Below are 21,612 nucleotides of genomic sequence, written 5' to 3'. Positions count from 1 at the left end.
GGCGAGAGGGAGGGGCCGGGGGGCGGCGGGGCGGAGCCGGCCTCCCTCTAAACGTCACTTAAGACGCCGCTCTCCGACGTCACTGCAGCATGAGCTGCTTGAGGTTGTCGTGCAGGATGGTGTCCTTGACGTCCCGGAACACCAGCCGAATGTTCTCTGTGTTGATGGCCGTGGTGAAGTGGTGGTAGAGCGGCTTCTGCTGCTGGTCCCGGCGCTTGCTGCGGAAGCACTCCACCAGGAACTTCTGCACATCGGCCAGGCCATGCGGCTCGCCCTGGTACTCGGGGAAGTAGTCCTTGATGGCCACAGTCTTGACCTTCTCCTCCAGCAAGTCTGTCTTGTTGAGGAAGAGGATGATGGAGACGTTGCTGAAGACGCGGTTGTTGACGATGGTCTCGAAGATGCTGAGCGACTCCACCAGCCGGTTGGTCTGCCGGTCCTCCATCAGCACCTGGTCGAACTCGCTGGACGACACCAGGAAGAGGATGGAGGTGACGCTGTCGAAGCACTCGAACCAGCGGCGGCGCTCCGAGCGCTGGCCGCCCACGTCCACCATCTTGAAGGGCACGTTCTTGATCTGGAAGTCGTACTCGTGGATGCCCTTGGTGGGCTTCCGGGCCAGCAGGATGTCCTGCTGCGTGGGGAGGTAGTCCTGCAGAGAGAGGGAGAGTGTGAGAGAGAGTGAGAGAGGGGGAGGAGCGCCCTCACACTTACACACTACACCCACATAAACACCCTCAGGAGACCGTCACCATTCATGAGAGTCATGAGTTCTAGAGATACTACGTGTAATACTATGCTGGACCAAGACTTGTGTGAAGAGAATTTTTGACACAAAACAACTGCTTCTTAAATACAAAATGAACGTAAAGATGCACTAAATTAGCCATTAGTATGTATTCTTAAGTAATAAAGCCATGAAGTGGACACAACGTGTAAAATAAATGTGAGAGTTTGGGTGGGTTTGGTGCTGCTCAGGAACACAAAGAAGGTGTTCTGTTTGGTGTGAATATTCTAGACAAGTGAAGGTCTCCTGCAAATAAGAATGCTACAAGTGTAATGTCGACAGACCTCTCAGCCTGGCCCGACTCATCATCCTGCCTGTAGTCTAGACTGCATCTAGGACAGTACCAAACCTGGCCCTCAACTCTGCTTTCAACACTTCTGGTGAGATACTCCATAACCTGGTAAGCAATTCCCCTGATCACAACCAAGATGCGTCCAGTTGAAGGACAATCCAAAGCCCATACCGTTTCCGTACCGTGACCAGGTGGTCAGCTTTAGGTATGGCAGAAACAGGAGAGCCAAATCTCAGTGCCCTCACGTCGCACACAAACACACCGCGCTGTCTGGGCAGTGGTCTTATACATAATTTTGCATGGTATTCAAAGCTACCAGCTGATAACGGCTACAAAGCTCGCAGCTTAGTCAAATCCAGAGGCCGCTCGTCCAAACTCTGAAAACAGCCTGCGTTCTCGCGGGGACAGTCGTGCGACCCGACAACCTTGCAGAAATGGAAATGAAATACTGTGTGTGGGTGTTCCACCAGGGAGAAAGGAGTGGTGAACCGCACAAAATGTCCTTTGTCACATGGCGCCACTACGACTGCAACACACCTCTGCCCAGCCTGAACTGCCCTGGGCAAACCACTCAAACAACTGGGCTGAAACCACAGAAGGAAACCATTGGGGGTGGGTGGCTTGGTCTGTAAGGTGTTTGTTTTGAGCACAGGCTGAGCCCTAGGGCCTGGGTTCGAAACACCTCGTATCATTTGCAGACAACAAACAGGATCCCACGGCCGCAGAATAAATTCGTTTTGTTCCGTCGGCTACAGGGGTGGAGAGGTCAGCTGAGGTGAGCTCATGTCACCGCCCTCTGCGATTCGCCAGACGCCTAAGAGTTGCTCAGATAACATCAGCTAAATGGTGCCCATCTTCCAATAAGCACCCACTCCACTGTACTGTGCTGCACAGTGGAGCTGTTGACCCGGTGCAAGAGTATTGTAAGAGTGCATTCATCTTGCCTTAGTACTTCTGAACAAGTGGACAGGTTGCAGTTGTGAGACGAGCCTCGTATATACAATTTACAATTCCAAAATACGGTCACACAACGGGGAAGAAAGCATGAAAAAACTAAAAGACCCAAACCCAGACCCACAGTGCTGACTGGCTCTGCTCACACCACAAGTCTGACTGGGCCTCACACACGAGGTGCTGTGGAGGACACAGTAACACACATTATAACAAGAGCGCTACAACCAGTCTCCTCATACTCAGTAATGCTGACCACGTATTAAAGAGTGTTATAATTACCAGTTTTATGCGGTGGAATGCAGAGGCTAGTGCTGGACCGCACTGTGGTCACACTAATCGGTATGGGGCAGGAATCACATGAATCAAGTATAAAATGCATTACTGAGTTAAGCATAACAGTTGCAAGTGCAATGAAGTGCAACAGCTGGAGTTTCTGGTCAAATGGGGTTAAAGAATTAAAACCTGCCTATAGGAGAGTTTACTCCTCTATCTATAAGGGGTGGTGCTACGTAGAGCATCAAAAAACAACTAAATGCATAAGTACAATCAACCGATGTCGCACAACATGAGATTACTTATATCAGTATTCAGTCTTAAATAACTTGTTGGAAGATACCATGCTTTAATAAAAATTTGGTTCTGGACCTTTGACATTTTATCGCTGTCTGCAACCACAGAGTGGTGAAACAGTAGAACAGTAAAACTACGAATCATTTCCATTGGTCTGGGGTGTGAAACCACACCGGCATTCATTCGCAGAAATGCCCAGACGCCTCGTTGCCCGCCCGGCCCTGAAAGAGAAGCGTGGTAAACTGGTTTACGTACGAAACGCGCAATTGGTGCCGGCGAGCGGGATTTACAATGCAAAGCTGGTGCACGCCAAACCCGCCGGCGCAGGCTACCGCAGCCTGCAGAAAACAACTGCCAGGCAAACGAGGAGACGGGCCCGCCTGCCAGCCTGCCCGCCCGCCGTGCGGCCGTTTGACGCAAAAAAAAACGGCTTGTTTGTCACTTTGCAACCGCAGTGGGGGCTCTGCTGGGCCTGCTACGCTCTGCTGCGTCAGACTGCACGGCTCAGCTGACGCTCTCGCTCATCTGAGCAGACGTCAGCCGACGTCCCGTCTTCAGTCAGGGTGCGGTAAGGTTTACTGTAGAATATTTAAGTTTAAGAGGCTCCGGATAGCTCTTGTCCAGAGCAGCTTAAAATAGGGTCAAGCAATTAACCACACAGATACTGAATCAGACAGCAGAACAAGGCTGGTTTGTTCGGCCGATGTAAGCTCCCGGTTCAGCTTGGGTCGAAAAGCTGAAACAAGAGCTTTTACAGTCTGAGCCACCCTGGAGTCCTCATTAGCGCCACTCTTCAAATGTAGTACCATCACAGACCATACGGTCTTACACCTCAAGTTCATTAGAAATCCTCTTCCTTGTTGAGCTTTTGTGTTCTGGTTTTCTCATGTTGATCTTTAACCAAACGAAGGACGTGTAAGCTTGGACGTGTTATACGCCGGCCTGACCTGGAGTAAAACGGCAAACTGCATGATTGGGTTATATGAGGCAAAGAAATTACACAATTCCCACTGTGCTTGATTTCTTCCCACTGTAAAATATGTAAAATATGTAAACAAGCACCCTAAGGGAACAGTGGGCCGGATACAACAGAAAGACACAGGGTAACACGCGTTAACTAATCGACTAGCCACAGTCACTGTAAGATATGCCTGCAACCTCCCTCGGAGCTGCTCTTCCCGTTTACCTTCTGGGTTCTTGGCAGACACCACAGAGGTCATGCCCTTTGCACTGTGACATAAATGATGTATAAAGAAGATGTGTGTCATTCTGTGCACACAAATCTTTCAAGTTGAAAGAAAAAAAAAAAATCATCTAATTGTTAGGCCGGAGTTTGATGGTAATGTAGAATTATGTACTTGAACACGCCCTTGGAGGGTGGCTTTGGGTGAGGACTCCTTGTTCATGTTCATTTGGGATTATGCGAGGAGGAAGAGCCACACAGCCCTCGTCAAGTGCCCCCCCCCCCCCGACACACCCGCATTGCTGCAGGACTTCCTCTTCCTGTTCCATCACCACTCAGTTACACAAGTCCCCAGAGCTGGAGGGGAGGGGTTCTGTGGAAAAATGCCTGTCTGAGAGGCTCAGCGGAGAGCTGTCAATAACTCACAGACCACACCACTTACACCTGTCAGTTTCCCACAGGCCACGCCTCCTCTGCGGCAGGTCAACTGAGTCCTAAAAGCACCCTCTCCTTCCAAGCCAGACTTACTGCCTCTGAGAAGTGAGTACGGGAGAGGAGGATAGGAGAGAGGTGAGGGTGAGAGGACAGGCAAGGAGGTGTCGTTTCTCCGGATTCCCCCCCCCCCCCCCCCACCCCCCCGCGTTTCCGCTACCTTTCTGCACATCTTTCGCTCTCTCTCCGAGTGCGTCACTGTCTTTGAAAGCCATGAGGGAGACTTCCCCTGCCACCTGACTGTCACCATGTGAAACACTTTCATTTCCCTGCCAACCGCTCTGCTTCATGGCGTGAATGTAGATGCGGTCTGACACGCAACGTTTCACTCTCCCGAAGCGCCTCCACGGTGCCACTCTTCTGAACCACTCTATGACGCCACCAATAATTCACTCTTCTGAACGGCTCCATCTGCTCTATACCGGCTTTACTGAAGTCAGATTTTGCTTTCCTTCGACACCGAAACACAAACAGTTACACGGCTAACCAGGGTGAGAGGAGGAAAACAGCGCAGCTAAAAACGATTTGTGCTGACGTGCAATTTAGCTGGGCTTTTTTCAAGGGACTCTGCTAAACCAAATCATGTGACAAAGGAAAAAAAAAGAAAAAGCACAGAACCACAAACATCTGTCGTGATTAACGACGACAAACAGGGCTGGGGGGTTGGGGGGGTGTTTGGCTAATTACACAAAACGGATCAGCTGACACCGCCGGGGACGTGATCATGACTGGAGCGCGATGCGAACCGCGCGCTCTTTTTTTTTTCCAGCGAACAAGCTGTAACGGATGACAGGAAGCATGAATAAGCCGGGCTCGGCACGCTAAAGACACATTAATAATCAGGTGCAGGCCGCTCCCTCCCCGGGCTGTCTGCTGAACCGGCCCCGGCCACATCGTTACGCACGGGACCCCGACGAGAGACAGACTGTAGAGACCGGGCACGCTGCGGTTTAGCCGGGGGATTCGGGGATTAAGCATTAGGCGAAGAACCCCCGACCAATCAGGGTCTGTCACAAAACAGCTCATTGCAGTTTGAAAGCTGAAACCGCAACTGTGGAAAAATCTGGGTTTTTTTAATGAAGCGCTTGAGAGCGATGGAGATATGGCTGCTGGCGTTTTTTTCCTCCCGAGTGAACTGCTGTTGTTGTTGACAGATATGTTAACACAAAGTAACCAGAGTTTTCATCTCTTCAAATGGCTGACTATGTCTTGGATTTGCAAGATAAGCTTTTTGCTTTATCTCAAATGTTAGAGAATCACAAAAAGTTAAGCCAATGCTTCAGATTACTGTTCAGATGTGTTCAAATACTGTTTGGCGTTCTAAGTAAAATGCACTGCAAATCCCCCTGCAAAGCATTTAATCTACATAAAGAAAAGCTATTTACCGTTCTCCTAGTTTCCTAGTTTAGTTTAGTTTTGCATTTTTTTTAAAACAAGCATACAGTTCAAATGAAAACAATGAAATTAAGGTGGTCTACTGTAAAAGCAGGAAACCTGTACATTCTACTGAGTGCCACACCTGCTGTACTGACCCTCACCCCTCTCCAAGCGTGAGATGTGAGTCAGCCACAGAGCGAGGGAGACACCGAAGCGGCTGGTGATGAGTGTAGCTCGCTAGAAGACAGTCTAGTGCAGCCATCTATAGAAGTGTAGCTGGCAGCTACCCGACAGTCTCCGAGTTTAACTCTCATGATATTACGCTTCACGGGACTTTTGTTCTAATTATAAATTACATTCTGTGACGCACTTCCTTGTCCAAATGATGGAGGTTCTCTTTTTTTTTCCTCTCCGAGTTTCCTAAATTCGGTAAATGACGGGCCATTCTCTGTAAAAGGAAACCTTGCCCCCCCCCCTCTTCTCACCAGCAGCCAGGAGGAAATGGAGAAGTTTCAGCTTCCCTGGAAACTGTGCTTTTAGATCTGCTCAGTGGGAACGCTTCGTTTAGATTACGCAACCGGGCGCAAACCCGTGCCGGTAATTTTGTTTATATTTAGACGGGAGGCGTTCCAAAGTGACCTTTCTGTATTGTCACGGCATCGATTCCCGTATGAAAACATACGCACGCAGAATGTGTGTACACAGAGGTAATGTGCACGCGCGCACACACAAATATACACATGTGGGTGTATGAACATTAGGAAGAATGTATATGTACACTGTGCATAAAATAGGCCCCTGGGGGAGTCCTAGGAATTCTCTGGAGGTTTCTCCGCTTTGAGTGGTGGGGAGAGGCGTGGATTAGGGTGTGGCTGCAGGAGAATACCTCATTCTGCAAAATTCAAGGGTTCAAGGGTGAGGACACACGTTCACACACAAACACACAAGCACACGCCCATCCACTTTAACGCACGACCACACAGCGCTGCTACACAGACTGCTACACAGACTGTAAATCTCATTAATAAGAAGGATGAAAACAGACTTACATGCTCCCCGAGTTTATCCAAATGATCCAGGAAATATTTCACAGATTCCCCCTGCGAACAAGAATGAGACAGTGGGTGAGTGTATCGGCGGGCAAACAAATGAGCGGGTCAGCAGGTGGCTTAACATCGACTTCTGTACAAAGCTGAAGCGCACGAAGGCACAGGGGAAACCGCTGCTGCTGTCATTGCGCGGGAGCCGTTAATGACGACACCGGTTCGGTGTGTGTGACGCTGCCCATTTAGACCGGTCCATCCCGAGACGGAGGGCGTTCTCCTTTGCATCCGGGGACAGGAGACCTCGTTCTGCTGCGTCTGGGTGTCTTCTCAGCGCTGCCCCCAGGCTGTGCCGACTGTACCTCACTTCCGAGATTTGACACAGACACAGTCAACACTGAGCACTGGAAACGCTTCAATCCCGCTGCTTCAGGACACACGAAAAGCCTTTATCAGCAGGCAGCTTCTACCTGCTTGCTCACTTTTCATATTTTCTGCAACGTCACCTCTCTGTCTCAGTCAACACACACACACACAGACACACACACACACACACACACACACACAGACACACACACACACACACACACACACACACACACACACAGACACACACACAGACACACACACAGACACACACACAGACACACACACACACACACAGACACACACACACACACACACAGACACACACACACACAGACACACACACACACACACAGACACACACACACACACACAGACACACACACACACACACACACACACACACACAGACACACACACACAGCCCCACAGTTCCCTTCACGCACACCGAAACTGACAGCACCCTGTCCGTGTGCCTGCACCCCTCCAGTGCTCGGCACGCTCTCGTATCGCACCCTCATTGCGCGCGCTGCTACATGAGACAGCAGCTCTCTGCACACGGCAGGAAGTGCATGAAGCACGGCGACCACATCCTGGAGGGCCACCGCCTGACGCAAGGTTCTGATTTACCCCTGCACGCGGGCCGCGATAAGCCCGCCCAGCAACGCCTTATCGACCGCTTGGGACGATTGCAGCCCGGAGAGCACGCTCAGAGAGGGCTTCGGGGCCGGATACGGCACCCTCTCCCCCCTGCTCTTCGGTTCCGCAGAGACAGAGTGCAGATGCTGGAATTGTTTGCGGCAGTTCAGCTGTCTGACTAAGCGCGTTTCCACTCCCTGACTGACTCCGCATTCGCGCCTGGAACAGCTGCTCGGCGCGTTGCGTGCCAGGAAAAACACGCTCCGTTTCAGGTCGAGTTGCCCCGGGACACGCAGAGTGAGAGGAGGGAGAGAGAGGGGGAGAGAGGGAGAGAGAGAGGGGGAGAGGGGGAGAGAGAGAGGGAGAGAGAGAGAGAGAGAGGAAGAGGGAGAGGGAGAGAGAGGGAGAGGGAGAGAGAGGGAGAGGGAGGGAGAGGGAGAGAGAGGGAGAGAGGGAGGAAGAGGAAGAGGGAGAGAGGGGGAGAGAGAGAGAGAGAGAGAGAGAGGGAGGGAGGCTCGACCGTTCACACACACAGAACAGAGTGACAGGAGAAAGCTGCCAGGGAACTGAACAACAAAGAGAGAGCAAACAAACAAAGCGTCCCGTGACTCTCAGGCCATGGGAGCGATGGCAGGCAGGGCTCCAGGCGACAGCTTTACACGCTTACTGCAGCTCGAGGCTGGATCCGGCTCGCTCCGTTCACACTCTCTCACACACTCGCTCTCACACACTCTCTCTCACACACTCTCTCTCACACACTCACTCTCACACACTCACTCTCACACACTCACTCTCACACACTCACTCTCACACACTCACATGCACACGTGTACATGCACACGTGTACATGCACATACACACACACACACACACACACACACACACACACACACACAAATGTGTCCACACAAACATGCTGACACAAAAACGTGCAAACACAAGCTTGCACACAATCACAATCACACGCGCACACGCACACACCTGGTGTGCCGACGGGTTCTCTGAGTCCTATTTATACACTCATAACCGTGCCTCTGGTTTCCCCGGGCCCTTCTGTGCATACAGCGGCGCATCTTCAGGGCGTTCCCGGCGATCAGAGCACAGCTCAGAGCGAGAGTGCTGCTGGGCCGGGGCAGCCGCAGAGGGAAGACTTTGCCCATTTCCTTCCTCCCCCAAAAACCTCAGCAGAGACCGGGGGGGACCCCCAGCCTCTAACATCCACCCCTCCAAGAAGCTTTCGCAGAAACCGAGGGGTGGTGGCATATGAGCTGGCAGACACAGCAAGAAAGTAAACACGGCCACGCCCAGAGCCTGGAGCTTCGCCGCAGCCGATCACAACGACACAGAAACGGAGCTGAAAAGGAGCTCTTCATTAATCACGCACAAACACCCTGCACTAACGCGGGGCGGATAAGCTGTTTATCACCACGAATTGTGCGTTATAACTCTGACCTTTGACCCGCACGCGAGTCCTGTCACGTGCTGATCAGGGACCGGTGGTGTTAATCTCCCGGGATTTTGGCCCGCGACCCAAACCCCCCCGGGTCGGGCTCTGCGGCTGCCCCGGGCCTCACCCGTACGGCGCAGTTCTGAGCGTTGCTCCCGTGCCGGGCCGAGCCGGGTCTCCGGGTGTCAGACAGGAGTGAGCGGGCAGCGTATTTCCACTTCTCTACCACAGCTTAGACCTGGCTGTGATCAGCACAGCTCTGGTGCTGTCAGAGCTCGGACACTGTAAGAGCTGTAGCTTTTTTACAAGCTGGTTTTACAAGGGAAAAAACTGGATTCCTTGCATGTCTCAGGTCTCATTAAGTGAATTACGTGATAATGTTCTGTTTACAAGCTGCTTTTCACCATTTTAGACCCCATCTGCTGGGCGCAAGACTCCACACTGTGGAGTGATTAATAAGCCAGGCCAATCAGACAGAGCAGGACTCATGTTTTAACTCTGGCACAAGCCATGATTTGGATGTTTGCGTACCACACTATTCAGTAACGTGACAGTAACCACCCTTCCCCTTTGAAACTGTAGGTGTGAACATGCTTTTCCTCTCATGCCATCTCTCCCCTGGCAACCCCCTGCCACCCTCGCCACCCCCAGGCCTTTTAACAGCCAATCAAATTAACTGTCCTGACCGGTATCTGCTGTACGTGGACAGACCCGATTGCTAAGTGGACAGCAATGATGTCACGTTTGTGGATTGCCCTGACTCCCCAAAGAACAAACACACTGGGACAACTGCTGCTTAAGAACAATATCCTCTGGACCTGAAACAAGTTTTTACCTGTTCAACCAGTGATTCTGCTCACTGATAGGCTGCAGGTCAAAGGTCAGGAGGGGGTGGGGTGAGCAGGGGAAGCCAGAACTGCTCTGTAAGATTACTAGGGAATACCTGCTGTGAGCTGCAGCTCAGAATGGTTGTCATTCATTTCATTTTCAAATACTCACAGACTTTCCCAGACAACACCACTTAGGGGGAATCAATTCAAAGAGACTCTGAGATATACACTGTTTCTCTCTTCAAAGCTCCTCAGATAAATGATGGTACAGATAAAGATTACACAAAGGGTGCGTACGCGCACACGCACTTTCAGATGTTCTTTTCGTAGCCTTGGAGGATTTCGGATGAGTGGGCGAGGACACTCTCTGCCGTGACAAGGTACCTCTGACGAGAACAGCGCTTGGCGGGTTGGTTCAGATGCACGAAAGTGCAGAGACGGGGGGAACATCACGACTCTGACGCGCGCTGCCGCGGCGCGCACGCTCTCGAGGTGCACCGGGGGGGAATGAGGAGGAGGCCGAGTGACGCAGTTCACACGCCTGCTATCAGCACATCTGGTCCTCTGTAATCTATAGGCGCTGCGGTCCGGTCGCAGAGACGTCAATGAGGGTGACGTCACGGGCCACTGCGTAACAGCGCGTAACCTCAAGACTGTGGGCACACACACACACACACACACACACACACAGACACACACACACAATCAAACACACACACACACACACACACAAACGCACACGCGCACACGCACACGCATACACACACACACACACACACACACACACACACACACACACACAGACATACACAGACATACACAGACACACACAGACACACACAGACACACACAGACACACACACACAGACACACACACACAGACACACACACACACACACACACACAGACACACATATGTATTCTGACAGATAGAAGACCTGGCACCCTGTGGAGCATATACAGTGTTAGATCACGCAGCCAACCCCAAGCAGCTGAAAAACACTTCCTGATAAATGAGCACCTGCAGTAGAGGCGGGAACTCAAGACGCTCGCCAAACAGAGCTGGGATCGACCTGCGAGGGGGAGCAATTCGTGCCCCCTAACGCACCACCGCTCTACACCGTGTCCACACCGGGGAAGCGGATGTAGACAGCCTTGCATGTGGACGGAACTCGCGGCGAATCAATGGTGAGGAAATCGATGCTCGTATAGCGCACCCGTGCAACGCCGTCTGCGTCACGCCTAATCTGACACCTTTCACCAAAACGGTGTTTTCCCTGCTGTTCACGCCACGGCCAACGGCCTCTGTAAAAACCCTGCGACACCTGCTGCCTTCTCACTTTCACTGAGGAAGGAATCCGCGATCGCTAGAAAACACACATAGTACACTGAAAAAGCAGATTATTCTATATATAGATTTGATACTGTCCTCACAGCTACGCGCTGTTAGCATACTGTCTCGTACGTCCCTTTTCTGCCCGAGAGCCTGAAACAGAAACAAGCAAAAGACATTTCTAAAATACTCAGCCCAATGCAGCACCTCAGGCCCCCTCACTGCGACGACCTGCCACGCCTCCCAGCCCCTGGTTTCAGGAGAAACTTGGGGGGAGGGGTAAGGGGGTACGCCCCACCCCATAATACTCTGCTCGTCCGCTGAGGAGCCTCAGCGGACAGAGCTGGGCTGGGGGGGGGGCCTTAGTGTGTGTGGAATGCTGCCACCCGACACCGCGGCATCGGGGCCCTAATGCGGCGGATTAGGATTATTCCTTGGGGGCGGGGTGCTCCCCCAGGGGGGAATAAAGGACGCTTTTTGTTTTTCGCCGCTCACCAGGCGGCTGCGTGCCAGGGTCTGTGTAAGCCGGGGCCAGCCGGCGTTGTGAAAGCGCCAGGAAGCTCCGGGGCGTTCGCGCTCGGCGCACGCGGCCGGCGGATTACGCCACACTGAGGAGCTTCTGTTTCCCTTCCGCCCCCCTCCTGGCATGAGGGCCACCACGTCCTCTCCTGTCCCCGCTGACAGCGCACTCGGCTCTCTTTAGGGAGAAAACGACAGTGTTGTGGTGCTACATTACGTTACGTTACAGTGCATCACACTGTTGTCATTTAGCAGATGCTCTTATACAGAGTGGATAACGTGTAAAAACTAAGTCATTTTTATAGCTGGATATTTACTATTTACTAACACGACTGCGGATTAAGTACCTTGCTCAAAGGTACAGCAGCAGTACCCCAGCGGGGGAATCAAACCAGCAACCTATTGGTTACCAGCCCTGCTCATTACCACTATGCTACATTTTGGGGCCTGACTGATAGCATGGTCATGCTCCCTCTTGGCCAGACCGACAGTGTGACTGCGGTTGGACTAAAAGACAAAAGACAGCGCGGTCGTGTTGCCTCCCGTCCAGACTGAAGGTGCGGCCATCTTCTCTTTCGGCCGTGAATGACAGAACCACCACGTATTCTCTTATGCGTCTCCCCTAAAACAAGCACTGGTTTGTTCTGTAAACATGGATACGTTTCCTACAAGCCTCTGCAAATTTTCCTTGCGATTGAGTAACTTTCCACTGAGCGGTGAAGACCTTGCTATCAATTTTGGAGCCAAAAACGGGAACAATTAAGGCAGGCTGGATAAGGACACTGAGCATTTAATGCAGGGAATCAGCTCTTTATGGGCAACAGAATGTGCACAGATCTGACCAAAAAAGAGCAACATCAATATGATTACAAATAAGCCAGGTTTCCACAACAAGTGCCAGAGCACAAAAGTACTGTGAAAATTCATGGGCTATTTGAGCTCAATGGACAAGAAAATTGGACGTACGTATTTCTTTTGGAGGAAAGAGCACAAAATGCTAGACTCGTCACGGCTGAATCAGAGTGGCTCCTTTCCTGAGCTGTGAGCATCAGGCTTGCTGCTGAGGCCCGGCTCTGTGCTGTTTCAGAAAGACACTGCGAGATGGGCCCGGCTCTGTGTTGTTTCAGAGAGACACTGTGAGATGGGCCCGGCTCTGAGCTCTTTCAGAGGAGAGGCACTGTGAGATGGGCCCGGCTCTGAGCTCTTTCAGAGGAGAGGCACTGTGAGATGGGCCTGCCGGGACAAATACTGACACCTTGTTCTGCGAGGTGGAGGGCCTACTGGGGGACAGAAACTATGACTGGAGGGCGGGGCGGATCAAATCCAAGGTGGGACTCTGCTGACGCACCAGGAGAATAAAGTAGACTTTTCCACAAAAAAAGTGTTGCAGGAAATCCCCGCCCCACAGACATGTGAGTGACCGCTAAAGGGCGGGGCTGTCGCCGAGACCTGACCTTCCAAGCAAGCTTTCTCCCGGACAAGTTCTCCCAGCATAATGCACTCTCAGAGCACTTTCCGAAAAAGTCAGCCACTGTCACTGTCCCCCAGACCCATAAGGAGTGGATTCCTGCCCCCTGAGTCTGTTCTCCTTTTCAAAACTGCCCTTGGCTTACCCTCAGGGGGTCTCTGGGGTCTCTCTACAAGGGAAACTGCAGAGAATTATCACACACTGCATCATGCTTATACAGTGTAAGTAAAGCACTCTTTGACACTTTTAACTGATTAAGAGGCACCCTGGTTCTGAGAGGAGCGCCTCGGCCGTGCCGGGCTGACGCACGCGGCTTGTGTTTGTCAGGCTGACGCTGCCGGGCAACCGGCGCCTCCATCTACGCACGCAGAGGGTTTCCGCCTCAGAGCAAAGACAGGGCCGCCTCACCTTAGTGGCGTTATGCAAGCGGCAGAGATTAAGCAGCGCGAAGCTTTACATTGTATGCTTTCTGTAGTGCGGTCGCTAGAGACAGAGAGGGGAGAGGGCGTCTCTTAAAGGGACAGGGACCGGGTCCTCCTCGGGACTGGACACCCAAGACCTGCAGCGTGTGGGGGTGAGGGGGTGAGGGGGTTAGGTGGGGGGGGGGACGGGGGGGCACACACTCACCAGCTGGAACTCCCTGCGGCGATCGTAGGCGTTCTGGACCCCGCTGTCCGCCCAGAGGGCGCGGATGGAGGGCAGGTACTGCAGGAACACCTTGGTTTCCACCATGCCGTTGGCCATGAGGGCGGAGCGCGTGTTGAAGCCCATCATGGTCTCCCCGTGCGCCTGGTTCAAGGGGTCCCCCCAGGGGATGTGCAGCTTCTCTCTGGCGTCCACCAGCACCCGAATCCCTGCCGGGGAGAGAACAGGCCGTTACCCTCCTGCACAGCCCTGAGGAGTCCCTTAATGCGGAAACTGGTGCAGCATTCTGAGATGTCTGTTTATCCAGTGCTGGATAACTGTCTAAGGACGGTCCTTGTTCTCCATCCTGCAGGCAGAGACGCTGTGCTGTGGGTCTCTGTCCCGCAGGTAGAGGTACCGTATTGTAGCAGTGCAGTATTCTCTCTTCTGAGAGCAAAGGGCCCATGAAAAAGCACGCTGCATCCAGCACACACTGCCTTTGCCCCACCCCAATCTGTACATGTGCCCTGCACACACGCTTGCCATGCCCCGTCCAGACACACGCTTACAGTGCCCCGCCCACTCGACGCACTACCCAGGGCTACCTCTAACAAACTACATTACACGCAGTGATTACATGACACCGACCAAAGGTGAAAATAAATGAAATGCGCGGATCCTGGTGGCAGCCGATTCAAATCTGAGCGCACGGATCCAAAGGGTGTCATCTGATCTGCTAAAGCAGACTACTTACTACTCTCTTACCTACTGTTACCAAACGCCCTGCCCGTCCTCTGCATTAGGCTAACAGGGCTCTCTGAGACAAGTCCTTTCATCTCCACCTGCCTGTTTCAGGTTTCCTGTCTCAGATGATGGCTCCACTGGGGTTAAACGAGGTTTACATGCCTCAGAAAACATCCCCTATTCTGGTCCAAACGATGCCACTGACCTGGACCAAGAGCACAGAATTAACTACTAACTTTACTCAGAGCTCTCTTCATAAATAGTCCAGCACTTGCTCTATATAAGTCTATAACATCTATAACTCTAAATCAAGCAAAGACAGTAAGTGAGAGGCAGAGGCTGAAAGGTCGGAGGAATAATCACATTTCCATGCACTAGAGTGCTAAAATATTGGCAAACTCACAGAGGTCTGCAGTCCAGGGGGCAGTAATGGCTACAAGCGGGACCACACGATCGATAACCCTGCTCCATCTACACGCATTAGTGAAGCGCGGAGTGGCTGTTTCCCACGGGACACGGGCGCGTTAAACAGCCAGGAGGCCGCCCCGGCGTTCAGGGGGGCAGCAAATCAGGGCCTCCCCCCTGAGCGCGCTCAAGCCCGCCTGCACCCGGCCCCGTGGCGGGAACGACGAGCCTGATCAGCAAACGCCGCCGGTGTCTCAGCCGACGCTCCGGTTCAGACAATCCGATCTGCGGCCGCCTGCGCTGTGCTCGCGGGCTCCAAGGAGCGAAAGATAAGGCTGGACCAGGGCGACGGAGCGCAAAGCGGCCCCCGCAATGAACCGGCATGTCGCCCCGGAATAAACGGACCCCTCGAATCTTTCCTTGTGTGCTGCTGCGTTATCGCACTTGCTGCTGAAATGCTTTATTTAAGCACTTCTGCATTTAGCGTGGCGCCGGTTTTTTTCCGGCGCTGTGTGACGGGCGTACACGTGCTCGTGGCCTGACGTTTTCTGCAGACACCGCTCTTCATGTGGCCTCACTGTATACATTTTCACCATTCGCTCTGTAGGTCGGACCAGTAAAGACCACCTGCCAAATGACTGAACGTGTACAAGTACAAGCAAAGGGCCTCTTCATCCTGAGCTTGTGCAGGCGCCATCTGAGCTCCAGACCCTGGCAGACGTACTTAGCGGCCGCTTAACATTACATTACTGTCCTTCAGCAGACAGACTTACCCAGAGCCTCTTACACAGGTTACAATGTTATCCATTTATACAGCTGGATATTTACTGAGGCAATTCTGGGTTAAGTACTTTGCCCAAGGGTACGGCAGTAGTGCTGTAGAGCAGATTCAAACCAGCGACCTTTCGGTTACCAATCCTGCTCCTTTCCACTACACGACACCGCTGCCCACGCCTCGGACTAAGACTCCTCTGAGAGACGAGACGTGGAGCGGCCCAAGGCGTACAGAATGGGCCACGTGACTCCATCTTCCGGGTCCGCACTGCTCTTCTGACACACAGCATCAGTCCCATTAGCTAACCAGAGACAAACCACCCTTCCAGCTTGTGAGTGTTCCACGAATGCAGGCCCCGCTCCGCTCCCACCCGGCAGACGGGCTTCTGCCTGCTGAAAAACAGCCACCACCCCCCCCGCCCAGCACTGCTTTGTCTACTTGGCTGCTGGCCTCGTGCCTCTGGCCACGCAGGCGTCCAGGTCACATTTATTAAGTGCGTAAACAATGCCAGGATGGAAACATATGCGCGCTAAGTCCGCCGTTTCCAGCTTATAAACAGGATCAGGCATCAGATGGAACGAGTAAACAGCAGTCTGGAGGGGGCGGGGCGGGGAGAGCCGAGACCGCGCCGGAGGGTGTGGGCTCATCTCCCGTCCGTTGGCCGGGGGACACTTTATAGGGTGCACCCCTCTGTGGGGGGTGGGGGGGACAGCACGGGACACTGCAACAGGGCAATGAACAGAACCTCACCGCCAGCTGCCTTCTGTTACTTACACTGGAAGTCTTCAATGAAGGATACAAGAACCCCAGGGGGTGTTTAACAGGGTTGGGGGGGGGGGTGCCTGGGATCAATGTAAATAGTCATCGACAAAAATAAAAACGGCAAGGGTACATATCATTAAGCTGTCATTCAGTTAAAGCCTCGGGCTGAAAGAAGAAAAAGAATTCAATGGCTGAGAAAAGGCTGACAGTCTCTGACTCACACAGTGCTCAATTCATTTCTCAATAGAAGAAATGCTGGATTCTTTGGTTGATCGGTCAGCGAAGACCCGGTTGGAGTGAAGCCCGTCCCCACCCCTAGCCCCCCTAAAGAATGGGATTCCCCCCCCCCCCCCCCCCTTTTATCTAGGAGGCTTAGTCTTGCTGTTGTGTTTACATCAGCACAGCCACTACAGTATTCTGTCTATCCACATCCATTAGCTGAAATCTATCAGGTGGGGGACTGGGGGGTTAACTCCAGCTGGTCCAGGACTGAGCCCCTCTGCTGATTTGCATTAGCAAATTCGCCATTTAAAAAGGCCTGAATAACCTGCCCATGGCGGGGCATCTACATTTACGCATTATTCATTGTCCTCTTTCCAAAGGGGCCTGGTCCTCTCTTCATTTACAAGTGTGGCACCAAGCAGGGGCCACTGACCTTTGGCCTCTTCGAGCCCTACCACGGCCTAATGAAGCGGCGCGTGTTGTGCGGCCTCGTTTAGTCAGGGCTGCTACATCGTTTACAAGAAGTGCAAACAAAGCGAAGGTCACTGCCAAACCTTAAAGACGTTAAGAAGCAGAACCGCGTTAACACTGCAAGAAGAGCCTTCATGGAACTCTAAAGGCATACACGGAGATTTGCCTGCCACAAAACACCTGTTCTTCAAACCTATGTCAAAGCTGACTAAATAAAATTAATTAATTAAAAATCATGAAATCACTGTGAACTACCTATTCTGTGCTTTAAACATTTATACAGGCACCGAAAAACATATTTGTGATGAGAATTCAGCAAATTGGAATTGTTTAACAACACAGTTATCTCACCAGATCAAAACAGTATCTCTGCCCCTTCCCCCCGGCTGAACATGGCTGGAAGGTTCAGAAACAGAGCCAGACGCGGCCACAGAAAGGCCCAAAATGGCCCAAAATGTGATCCGCCGCGCCCCGCCACCCGCTTCGCATCCCAGAGTCAGCACCGCGTCAGCTTTATCCATTTCCCGCCCTGAACCGACGCGCCAAACGTTTCCTCTTTGAGTCTATCGCATAGGGGAAGAACACTGAAGGGCTAGAGAAGTAAAATGATTCATCTTTTTCTTTAAAAAGAACAGGGGGGGGAAAAAAAGGTGACATCGGCCTCAGACCGTCACATACGTCACCGAGGGATTCCCGATCGATGCATAACTGCCATGGGCGCTTCCTCTGTGACTGGCCCCAGCTGCTGCTGGGAAATTCCCCACCAACTGCCAAGGGGGCTGCGGCCACCCTCTCCAACTCCCCTGGAAGATAACCGAGCACCGCGTGAAGGTGCACCACCACAAACAGCACAATGGTCTTCCATTAAGAGACAGAAACGCCACACGCCCTGCTTCTAATATTCCAGACCATGCAAATCACTTGCAAAATGGGAAGAATCAACCTCCTTGCATTCTGGTTAAAGATTACACCGCATTGAAGAGAAGTATAGTAAGCAAAAACCTGCACAGAGAATTTTTACAGTAAGCTGTAAAAAGCCTGTCTGATATTCTGAAAGGCAGGAATCAATCAATACTAATCTAGATTCTAGATTCCTAGATGGTGCTGACGCATTGTAAATGTGTGCTCTAATTAGGTCATTGAAAACATACAGTTCCTTTTTTTCTGACATATTTTTTGGAACTACTAGTCTTATCGAACTGGTATTGTTTATTTACAGGTTGAAACTTTCAGACTGAAGCCATATAGCGCAGCAACTCAATAAAAGCTGAAGCACTTGATTTTCTTTTTCCATCAGTTAAAACAACAGGACCTCAAAACAAGCAGAAGTTCAATGGCGCTAGCCACCCAAATTTATGAAACTGCTCGAAACCTCTGGAACTTTGAGGGTTTTCCGCTCTGCCTGTTTGTAAGACAGGTCTTACTGAACACGCAAGTCTCGTTACACGTATTGTCAGGCTATGCATCCCAGTTCAGTTGCATGGCAGCAGTCACTTCGGCGCTGTCCGCAGACCTCTAAGAAATGCTGACAACACCCTCTCATGCTATCGACTTCAGTGGACAGATTGTCAGTCTTGTTCGACAAAAAGTGGTTGTGATGGGTAAACAAACAGGTGGTGGTGGCGGTGCATGTGTGTGGGGCGGGGTGGCGCTGAACCCAAAACGCTCTGAAGTCAGGCTAAGGTTGTCGCTCAACCGCTCCTTGTCATAATTGTGTGTCTGGCCAGCTAACCATGTATAATTATCACTGGAAAAGACTAACAAACACATTAGCCAATTTAGTAGGAACATACTTGAAATTTCTCCGTTGTGAACAGAACACTTTAGATGCTAAGATTTCTACTGGGGTAATCTATTGTTATCTGATGAAGAATGCATTACAAGCTATTAAGCCAGCTAGTTTAGTTAGTGAGTCAATCTAAGGCATTAACTACCAGGCTACCCGGTTAGTTAGCAAGCAGACTGACAACAAGCCATTGTTAGCTATTCATAAGTGATTAAATTACCGCTGTAGTTGTGAAGTTAGCAAACCATGCGTGCTAGTTTACTGCACTGCTACTCCCTGCTTACCTCAGAGTTAAGAAACTGTTAAAGACATAACTGAAATGAATACGGCTTAGTAACTTCGCTGAATAGCTAGAAAACTGCTTGTTTGTTGATTGCCCAGTTAGGTCATCCTCAGCTATCTAGGAATGATCAATCATCACCACTCCTAGCCAACGTTATAACCTGCTGCCACAGCTATGTTACCTCGAAAATTCTTAATCTCTTCGGCAACGTCGCCATCGATTCTGGCTAAGTGAAGAGAAAGTTTAAAATCTACGTCTTTAATGTTACACGCGTTTAATATCGGCTACCGTTACGGAGACCTCAAACAACATGGGCGTTTCTTCTTTCAAACTTTGGCCAGCTAGCTAACTAGCTACTCGTGCCGGAGCGAAAGAGGGGATGCCTTCATCTGTGTTAGCGAGTGGCGAGCTAACAACTTTACTTCTCACACGAAGTACTCGTAAACTGCATCGGCTGCACAGATCTTTAATACTGCGGACCTCCACTCTCCAAAATGTGAAGGAACAATCATACGCGTGACGAATACAGATTTTTATTGCCCGTACCTTTGATTACATTGCTGTAGATCGTAGCCCGGAACTCTTCTTTGGCCCGCTGATCGAAGTCCTGGCCGTGTATGATGCGCATCTGTTTGAGGAAAGTGGATTTGCCGCTCTCGCCAGCTCCGAGTAATAAGATCTTCACAAGGCGCTTCACGTAGTTTTTATCCTTGGAAATACCCTTGTCTATCTCCTTAGATTTCCTTAATTGTTCTGCCTCACTGTTGGTGAGGAGACAGTTGGGGAAACAAACCGATAAAAGGGATCGGGATGGCAGGAAGTCCGCCATCTTTGAGGCAACTTCATCGATACAGCAGGGAGGGTCCAGTTTAAGCGCGCTCCTGAGTCTATGGGCGGGAGGGGCGCGACTTCCAGGGACGCGCACGACGCGTAACGTAGTAGTGGGTGGGTTCTTCCCCGTAATGTAGGCTTTGCCTCGGGGTCAAAAATACAACACACCATCCTCCTCATGCAATCTGAAAACAAAGCACGAATTCTGACCCTATTTGTTCTCTCTGTAACGCTTGCATTGAAACAAGCACTCACAACCAAAAACAGTTGGTGCAAGAAAACAACATTTCCGTAGTAACATGCTGTTTTCATGTTTGCATAATAACGCACTGTTCTTCAACCAAATGAGTTTTGAGTGTACTTTTACAATAACACGTGTCTTTTGTTGTTAGCTAACGAGGGAGCAGCATTATGTGTATCTTGCTGTTTCCTACCTGTTTTGCGCAATAATACAACAAAATATAATACGCTCAAAGAAGTCACAAGTCACTGCTTTGTTTCTGTTTTGTGTGAATGACATAAATAAATAAATAAATAAATAAATAAATAAATAAATAAATAAATAAATAGATAGATAGATAGATAGATAGATAAATCGCTGGTCCAAGTCTGCTTGCACACAATATCATGCCAGAAACTGAGCTGGCAGAGACTGATCTTGGTCTGGATGCACATGCACCCCAATGTAATATGAACAAACAAACAAACAAATAAGGGCCACGTTGAGGTGTATTCCAGGCTAATGTAGATCTGAACTGAGGTCTGAATTGGGGCTAATGTATTGAATAAAATAAACAGCAGTAAGTGTCTTCTTGGGCCAACGGAGAACAAGCAAATGCAATTCAGGGGCTCCTTAGTGGCACTCATCGCCAGTGCAGGCTGAGCCCTTCAGCCCTGGTACAAAACTGATCAAGTCGAATTTGGCACTGTTCCACTGGTAATAATGCCCAACAATTATGGGTCAGCCAGTACTTGTCTCACCATCTCAGGCACCCTGCAAATCATCAGCCACCTATAAGTTCCTCTGATGACGTCAGTGGTGCACTATGGGACTTGTAGTGCAAAAACAGTCATTGGCTATGCGAGAGTGCGTTGGAGGATTACATTCACTTTAAGGGTTTCTTAGTAAGATGAATCCTCATGAGAAATTAGTGGTTACAAAATGGGTTGTGTAAACATTAAATTTAAAAATGCAACCTAGGTCAAAAATGACAATTATGTTACGTTTAAAAGTCAAGTCAAAGTCAAAGGCTTACAGAGAAGCAGACGTTCCATATTCCCTGAAGAAAGAAAAGCAGCCCACAGACTTTACAGATCATTCTGTACAACATGTCTACCCTTGTAGGCTTTGTAATATTCATAAGCAAGTAATTGTGTGCCTTTGCAAAATAACCTCTAAATCACACCCA

General features: G+C 50.9%; 1 protein-coding gene across 1 annotated transcript; it reads right to left on the bottom strand.

Moving 5' to 3' along the window:
- Window positions 1-20,202, bottom strand: gna13b (guanine nucleotide binding protein (G protein), alpha 13b). Its single transcript, XM_036552265.1, has 4 exons — window positions 19,919-20,202; window positions 13,928-14,154; window positions 6,705-6,755; window positions 1-652 (listed from the first exon to the last, which is right to left on the bottom strand). The coding sequence occupies exons 1-4, from the start codon at window positions 20,199-20,201 to the stop codon at window positions 80-82; spliced, it is 1,134 nt and encodes a 377-aa protein (XP_036408158.1). The 5' UTR covers window position 20,202; the 3' UTR covers window positions 1-79.
- Between the last annotated feature and the right edge of the window lie 1,410 nt (window positions 20,203-21,612).

The sequence above is a fragment of the Megalops cyprinoides genome, chromosome 19, assembly GCF_013368585.1.
Source record: "Megalops cyprinoides isolate fMegCyp1 chromosome 19, fMegCyp1.pri, whole genome shotgun sequence".
In the NCBI taxonomy this organism is placed as follows: domain Eukaryota; kingdom Metazoa; phylum Chordata; class Actinopteri; order Elopiformes; family Megalopidae; genus Megalops; species Megalops cyprinoides.
This window is presented reverse-complemented; position numbering and strand designations above follow the sequence as displayed.

What these genes read in the sequence shown, in the direction of transcription:
- gna13b (XM_036552265.1), bottom strand. Translation starts at nt 20,201, where the DNA reads ATGGCGGACTTCCTGCCATCCCGATCCCTTTTATCGGTTTGTTTCCCC. An exon ending in CTACAGCAATGTAATCAAAG is followed by an intron (nt 14,155 to 19,918) that starts GTACGGGCAATA and finishes TCTCCCCGGCAG; the next exon opens with GGATTCGGGTGCTGGTGGAC. An exon ending in GCCGCAGGGAGTTCCAGCTG is followed by an intron (nt 6,756 to 13,927) that starts GTGAGTGTGTGC and finishes TCTTGTTCGCAG; the next exon opens with GGGGAATCTGTGAAATATTT.